The following is an 8,152-nucleotide window of genomic DNA, read 5'->3' on the forward strand; positions in this document are numbered from 1 at the left end:
TTGTCAGGCCCCTCCCTGCACTGTGGGGGTAGGGCAGAGTGGTGCGCACCGCCAGGAAGAAGCGAATGTGTCCGAGTGGAAACACGATGGTGGGGAGCCAGGAGAAACACTACACCACCCTCCAGTCTCTCCCTATGTGGAGCTCACAGGGCTGCAGAGCCTGGGAGGAAGACGGGTTCAGTTCAGGAGAGGGCGGAGGGATACTCAGTCAAGGCTTCGGTGACGGCTGGTTGGTCTGGCATGCTGTGAAAGGTCCCGCAGACATGGGGGAGGTGCGGCGGGGCCGGGGGCAGGAGTGGAGTCGAGGCCTGCTCCAGCTTTGCATTTCACTTGGGCAGAGAACAACAGGGCATGAAGCTGTGCAGGATGGCTGGTGCGGGTGTAGACATCTGGTGATGCCTAAGGCCTGAAGAGGCAGGAGGCCGAAGGCCTAGGCTGCAATTTGCCCCAGAGACCCCTAGCGAAGTGGTTTTCAGCAGAGGGGTGTCATTCTTGGGGACCTAAGTACAGGATGAAACCCACCTCCTAGAAGGGCTCTGCCTAAGTGACTGGGAGACAGGTCAGGCACCTCCAGACCCTCGTCTCTAATGGACTGGTCTGCCACGTGGTGAGGATTGCTCTCCATTACACTTTAGACAAGGCGAGAAGTAATTTCAAGATGCTCAAAGGGAAGAGGAAATCCCCCTGTACACCAACAGAAGGGAAGCTGACTTCTGCCCAGAAAGGCAAGGTCCCATCTATATATAGGTCATTTCCCCCGTGGCGCCTGGGGACTTTGGTCAGTCACTTCCCTAAGCAAGTGGGCTGCAGTCTCAGAGGAGGTGGCTTCCATCTGTTCCCTGTGCATTTAAAAGAGCAGTCGATGAGGGTGGGCTAAGCTCTCTCCAGTCCCTAGGGATACAGCCCAAGCATCATTTCAGTATTTCAGGTTTTCTTGTCTAGAGGAGTCCAAGACCTTTTGGTTTTAGCTTGATTTTCTAAAAGCGCCTCCAGGAATATGTTTCAGTAGTGAATGAACCTCCTTCTTCAAACAACAGCCCATACAGACAACGCAGAAAAACTCAGGACTTTGTTAGCATAGATTTATTTTATGACTTCACAACAGTAGGATCTGACTTTGTAGAATGTCAATCAATGACAATGAGGTCATTTTCACGAACCCAAAAGCACGTGAAATCAGGGTGTAATGGATGACAACACATCACTCTGGTTACACAGTATTGAGAAATATTCTCTAGAAAGGCAAATGATCACAAATGTCACCTTAAAGTGCTTTTCTTATAATCTCAAGGTATTCTTCCTTAAACGAAGAATGTTGTTTCAAAGTCAAGTCACTAACAACTGTCAGCAACTGCTGGAATACTTATCACAAATACAAGACGTTTCTAATGCAAAGGCATCATAAGCGGGCCAGAAGATAACTTCTTTACTTGTTCCTGCACAACCGGAAGAACAGTAAGGAGAGCATGCATTAAACTGACAATAAACATCACGAAAACCCCAAGAGCCTCCACATAGTGACCTCTCTCTTCTAAGTTCCGGAGGTCAGTGAAGTGCTTCCAAGGTTATTACGCCATTGGACCCTAACAACCACAATGTACTCTCCCCATCCCATTTTCAGATGAAGAGACTGAGGTTTGCAGAAGTGAGGCAATTTGTCTGGAGCATCACAAATCTCCCACAGGACTGTACATCAGCTGTATCAGAGCTCTGCCTAGTACGTAACTAGATGATGCTCATTTGTGTGGTGCTAGCACGCTTACTTGGCATGCAGGGCTCTGATTTGAACTCTCCATGAGCTACAGCTTTTAAATCTATGGGCAGTTAAAGGAAGTTTGGATAGGGTCACGGATACCAGCAGGAAAGCTTTGTTTGAGGCCTACACAAAGTGGGTTAATCTGGAAACAAAAGCAAACCTGCTGGTAAATGCTGAGTGTTAACACTGGTTCATCAACACATTTGAGACTGTCTGTCCTTAGATAGTGAAAGGGTGTAAAGCACATTCTGAAGATGGGACTGCTGAAAAAAAATCTCTGCAGATCTTTGAGAACACAACCTGAAAGCCACAAGAAGGTGGAGAGCAGAGAAGCCCGAGTCTGAGTCCCAGGCTTCTGTCTAGGCTTTTTATATCGAGACCACTGGACCCACCTGAGCTTCAGTTTCTTTCTCTTCACAAAGAGCAAAAATAGGGCTGGGGATTTAGCTCACTGGTTCCACCGCCTGCTTCACAAATGCAAAGACCCAAGTTCGATCCACGGTACCAAAAAAAATCCCAAAACAAAACAAAACAAAACAAAAAATAGTAAAAATAAAAAAACTCAAGAAAGGGCACAGCCGCTGCACGTTCAGTGAGACACTGGGAAATTCCTTACACATTGCAGACCTTCAACAATTGTGAGGTTCTCTCCTCTTTGCCCTTTGTTGCCACTCAAAACCTTCGTCTCTAACCAGACTGGGCTGATGGCTACATGCACAGGTGCCCTGCGGGTGCTGCTGTCCTCCAACACCCACCCTTTTGCTGAGGCCGTCTCTGTGCGCTGGGCCTCCTAACAGCAGGGATGTGGCTGCCTCAACTGTATCTTCAGAGCCCGATGCACCAGAGCCACCTACATCAGTGGTGCCAGCCATTCCGGTACCAGCCGTGGGCCTTGTGGAAGGAAGTTTTTCCTTGGACTGGGCGGGGGTGGTATGTGCACGATTTGGGGATGATTCAAAGGAACAAATGGGCCAGATCCCCACAGGCGCATTTCACAGTAGGGCTCGAGCTCCCATGAGAATCCAAATGGTGCTGCTCATCCGGCAGGAGGAGGAGCTCAGTGGTGACCTGAGCAGTGGGGAGACAAAGCTTCATTCCCGCACTGACCCCTTACCTCTCGCTGTGCAGCCCAGCTCCCCAGGACACCGGGTAGGAAGGTGGAGGAGCACTTCCCAGGTAAGAGGAGGAGACCTATAGGAGGTGTGTCCTACTCCTCTGTCCACGCCTTCCCTACACAGATGGTGCCCAGGTCAGCTCCTCGCCTGGCCAGAAGCTCCCCATAAGCCCGCCCACCTCGCAGGTTCACAACTGCTTAGCTGTCCGTGGTGGCCGGAGCGCTCTAACTTTTTGTACTGTCCCATGTGCTCAGGGCTCAGCGGGAACTTGCTGATTTGAGACAGGTAAACCCATGGCAGGTCAGGCCACTTCCTTTTTTTTTTTTGGTACCGGGGATTCAACTCGGGTCCTTGCGCTTCCAAGGCAGGCCACCGAACCGCTGAGCTAAATCCCTGGCCCAGCCATTCTGTTTTTCGAACTCATCACAAAAGCTATTTTTTTCTGATGTCAATTTTTCCTTCTGTTGTATGAGTATATTTTGGTCTACTTATTTAAAAGGGACCAGAAATATGGTTGTTTCACATTTCTTCAGGCTTCCTACTTAACATTTAGAATTTAATCTTTTATTCATTTACTTTTTTTGTTGGTCCTGGGGATCAAACTCAGGACCTTGTGCTTTTGAGGCAGGCAGCGGAACCACTGAGCTAAATCCCTGGCCCTAATGTTTTATTTATTAGCAGTCTACTTAGGGTTTAAAAACGCCAGATATTTTCCCCCCCTAAAAAAAAAAAAAAAAGCAAGATTTGGCTCAAATCCCTTGATTTCAACCCTGTACATTAAAGGAGAAAATAATTCTGTAAAAGTCTTAGCCTAATCAAGCGAGGGTCCTCAGTCTGCTGGCTGGGGGAGGCCACTCCTAGCTGGCCTTCAATCTTCTCTCTCAGTATCCCAGTGAGCACAGCCACCTCCTTTCTGTGGCTCCCTGATATTCTCATTTTCAAAGGAGGCCTCTTCCTCCTCTTCTTCCCGTATCACCTTCCTCAACTCCAGGAAGCTGGGTGGCCATCCCTGGTCCTTCAACTCCGAGGCGACACTAGAGGACCCTGCTGAGGCTGGCCCTGGCCATGATCTGCTCCAGGCGGACCTGGTTGGCGATATTCCTGGGGATGGCCTGCTTCTCCACCGCTCTCTGGAGCAGGGGTTCTACCTGCAGCACATAGGCCGAGACCTTCTCCCCTTCCTCCTGACAGGTCTTCAGGTACCTCACCTGGGAGGATCTGCAGCTCTCCATGCTCCCGAGCACCTGTTTAAAGGCCTCCAGACAGTCTTCCACGCCGATGGCTGGGTTGTCGGCCTGCTATGCACGAGGTCCAGGGCGGGCCCCGCAGGCTCTCCATCAGCCACCTCTTCTTTTCAGCCTCTGTGTCAGGCCATTCTTTGACTATCTCAGTGGCCCTTTCCAAGCAGACCTCAAAGGGCTCCTCCTCTGTGGTGGGCGCGGTGCTCCCAGAAAAGACTCTCAGCTTCCGGTACTTCAAGGGCTGAGGGGCATGTGCCATTGCCTGTCCCAACAAATAGGCAAAGAGCTCTGGGTAGATGCAGGATACAGCAGCTGGAGACACTCCCTCATGCCCAAGGGCTTGGAACATACCTGAGACTGCCTGTCCCTCTTTCTTTCGAGAAATCCAGCGTCCTGGTTAGGGGTCTTGAAGATCACTTTCCAGATACCCCCCTTTCCCTGTACCTCGCTGGGGATCCCTGAGACATCAGGATCTTCCAGGAGCTCTAGCAAGACAGCGCTGGCATTCTCCTGCTTCCGGAAGACCTTTCCAAGCAGTCTGTACCGGCCCATGCCCTTCCAGGCCTCCTGCAGGATGGCCTGGGTCTTGGCCTCCCCACAGTCCACCAGGATGCCTGTCACCATCAGTGACTTCTGAGAATGCCTGCCCATGATGCCACACCAGTCCTCTAGTAGTGCCACTGCCATGGTCCCAGACAGAGTGAATGCTGCTGTCACTCTGAGGCACAGAGTAGGGTGCAGAGGCACACAGTCTTAGCAGGGACCAGAAGTCCTAGGGGAACTTCTAAACCATAACCCTTGAACACAGGTCCCTGTGTGGCAGTCTTCAGGCCCAATAACCTGTCCTTGCTCAATGTCAGGAGCTCAACACTTCCTGACTATCCTCAGACCCCCGGGCGGGTGGAAGCGGCTTGGCTCAGTCATCACAGTGCCACTGCCTATGGGGCCAAAGTCCACGGCAGTCATGTGGAGGGGACTCTTCTCTGACAGCCAGGTACCTCACGTCTCCTGGTCTCCGTGTCACTTCTCCTGCCCTACTTGGTGGTGGGGAGATTCCTTTCACTCTGATCCTGGAGAGAAGTCTCACGTGGCAGCTTGGCTCTTGGAGAAACAATGCTCCGTTTTACCACAGCCCTCCTGGCCCCTGCTCCAGTTTGCGATGGACCTCAGGGTGCACTGTGGGCTCTGCCACCCTCTCTCAGACCCCTTCTCTGCTGACCCTTCCCCTGGAGGCCCCATGCAATCTCATCCCCCTGCCATATGCTCATGAAATCAGATGCAGCCAGATGCCTGTTTTTGTGTTCCAGAATGTTCTGAGAGTCAGGAGCTTAGACACGAGCATCTAGGAAGACATCACTCACCTCCCATGATGCACGTATGAGTCTGAGCCTAGCCACGCCAAACTGCCCGGTCACACATGTAAGGATAACGTCATTTCATGCCTAATATTCAGGGATGAAGATTAATGTGCATACTAAAAAATACGACAACCTAGTAAAGAAGGATGAAAAGCAGAATAAACCTTCAGTTTAATTATTTCTTTTCTCTCTCTTTTTTTTTTTTGGTACCGGGGATTGAACTTGGGACCTAAGTAGCTGTTTAATTATTTCTACTAAAAAAGATGGAGTTGTTCCATTTCTTTGATTTAAAAATCAACTGTGGTGGCCAGATGTGGCGATGCACACCTGTAATCCCAGCACTTGGGAGGCTGAGGCAGGAGGATTGCTAAGAGTTCGAGGCCAGCCTGAACTATATAGTGACTCAAAAAAAAAAAAAAGCAACTGTGACACATACTTATAATCCTGCTATTCTGCAGGCTGAGGCAGGATATATATATATACTTCAAGGCCAGTGTGGGAAATTTAGTGAGAATCTGTCTCAAAATAAAAAATAAAAAAAAGCTGAAAGTTGAAAGTGTAGCTTAGGGATAGAGTGCCCCTGGATATAATCCTCATAAAAAAACAATGGCAAATTATTAAGACATTTAGAAATAACTTAATGTAGGTATAACAATTAGAAAAACAGGGCTGGATTCAGTGGTGCCCATGGGTAATCCCAGTACTCTATGAGGCAGGATTGCAAGTTTACACCAAGCCTGGTCAATTCTTTGACTCAGTGAGGCCTTGTCTCAATATAAAAATACAGTAAAAGGGTGCGGGAATTTAGCTCAGTTTGAAGGCCTTTGTATTACAAATACTTTAAAAAAAATTTTTTTAAAAAACCACAGGGGCTAGAGATTTAGCTCAGTGGTTCTGCCGCCTGCCTCACAAACGCAAGGACCCAAGTTCGATCCTTGGTACCCCCCCAGCCCCCCGAAAAAAGAAACCACAGGGCCAAATAAGTCAAGTCTGGAATCACAAGCGAATCCCCCATGTTGTGTCTTTACAAGTGCTCAGCAGAGATTTCCTTGGCCACGGACGGAGAGTTGCTAATACCTTTAACGGATCATTTGAGAAAAAAAAATTTAAAAATGCAAAAGGCACGAGCACGGTACCACGGAGCAGTTCTGGAGAGGGAAAAAAAGTCCCAGCTACAGTTATGATTAGTAGGCCGCAGGCGCGCCTTCTGAGCGTCTCAGCGGGCAATCTCGTCCCGGTGTGAACGCCATCACGTACTGCGCATGCGCACTAATAGGACGCCATCACGGAGGGGACTCAGAGACGCGTTCTAGCGAAGCCACCTCTTGGCGACCGGAAATGCTATTTGTGCATAACTGCACCTCCCAGTGAGTGTGGCGCGGGTTACAACTGTTTCTCCCTCGTTCTGAAAATCTGTAGCAGTCCGAATGGTGTCCAGTCACACAGCAGCTCCAGAGTCCTTCCGGGAGGTCCAGAGAGGAAGAGGGAAAATGCTACCCCGAGGACCTGGGACTGCTGACTTTTCCAGGGGCCCCCCCAGGCGACCTCTGTCCCCACTGGAGTAAAAGAAACTGAGATATAAAAAGGCACTGAAGCCGCCTGCCACAGGACCTTCAGCAGAGCAGGGGAAGACACACCCTTGGTACACAACAGGACCGCAGACAGAGATGTGGACATGGGCAAACGTAGGTAAGGACTCATATTTTCTCACATAAAGGGGCCCACAGGACCAGGCTTGGAGCTGGAGGAGCCCCTGGGTTAACAAGAACCTTGACCTTGGGCCCCGCGCCTGGATGTCTTGACCTCATTCCTGACGTGGAAAGGGGATGGGGAAGCGTGCGTGTTCATCAGCTTCTGGGTCAGGAAATAAGGTGATGGGCGCCGGTGTTCTCGGGTGCCTGCCTGGCTGGCTTCTCCGCCCTGTCGGAGGTGGATTCCCCCTCTCCAGGGAAGCTCATCTTCAAACGGTGACAGGAAGTCTTCCACATTTAACCCTCCCTCAAAGCTGGGAGGGCAGTGGGCACTGGCATTAAACTCTCCCTGTGGGCTGACTGACCAGGGGACCGGTCACACTGACTGGGTCACACTGCCATGCGCGACCCCTCTAGGCCCAAAGCCAGTCACTGAGCACATAGTGACTTCCAGCCAAAGAATAAGCATTGTTTCTGCAGCTTTCGGCTACGCTGGAAGCAGAGGCTGGGCTGTTAGTGGACTGGATGAGAGGACAACAGCAAGGAAGGGCAGCAGACGTGTGTTCCTTACACGGATCAAAATGTCCCTCGGGAGCTACCAACCGGCGGCGCAGCACCGGACACCCTTCCCGGCGTGGCCCCACGCGATTCGCCGCACACTCTGCCAGCCGGCACTCGCCCCTGTACGCGAGCGCGCCGCTCTGGCGCAGTGCGCAACAGGGGCGGGGTGCCTGGCAGCGTGCAGAGACTGAAAGTTCAGGCAGTGGGCTTCGATCTGCTCACACCCTCACCTTTTCCTGGTGCTGGTGGTAGGGAACACGCCAAATCATGACACTCGTGGGCCCTTCTTGGGGCGGTGGCATAGCGTGGTGCACGGAACCTTGGGGAATAACAGAGGGTTTTCGGCCTTTTTCTCTTATGCTGTCGCGCAGGGCTGGACTCTGCAGACCCGAGGCCTCTGTCTCTCTCTGGCCCTCTCGGACCCCCGCAC

At 51.2% G+C, this 8,152-nt stretch overlaps 1 protein-coding gene across 1 annotated transcript; it reads right to left on the reverse strand.

Moving 5' to 3' along the window:
* Positions 1-3,481: 3,481 nt before the first annotated feature.
* Positions 3,482-5,479, reverse strand: Pnma2 (PNMA family member 2). The gene is given in 5 exon segments (XM_033765495.1): positions 3,482-3,896; positions 3,898-4,171; positions 4,174-4,188; positions 4,191-4,487; positions 4,490-5,479. Coding segments are annotated over 5 exon segments (1,053 nt in total). The 5' UTR covers positions 4,800-5,479; the 3' UTR covers positions 3,482-3,739.
* Between the last annotated feature and the right edge of the window lie 2,673 nt (positions 5,480-8,152).

The sequence above is a fragment of the Fukomys damarensis genome, unplaced genomic scaffold (genome assembly GCF_012274545.1).
Source record: "Fukomys damarensis isolate Sample0158 unplaced genomic scaffold, DMR_v1.0_HiC HiC_scaffold_18, whole genome shotgun sequence".
Taxonomy (NCBI): domain Eukaryota; kingdom Metazoa; phylum Chordata; class Mammalia; order Rodentia; family Bathyergidae; genus Fukomys; species Fukomys damarensis.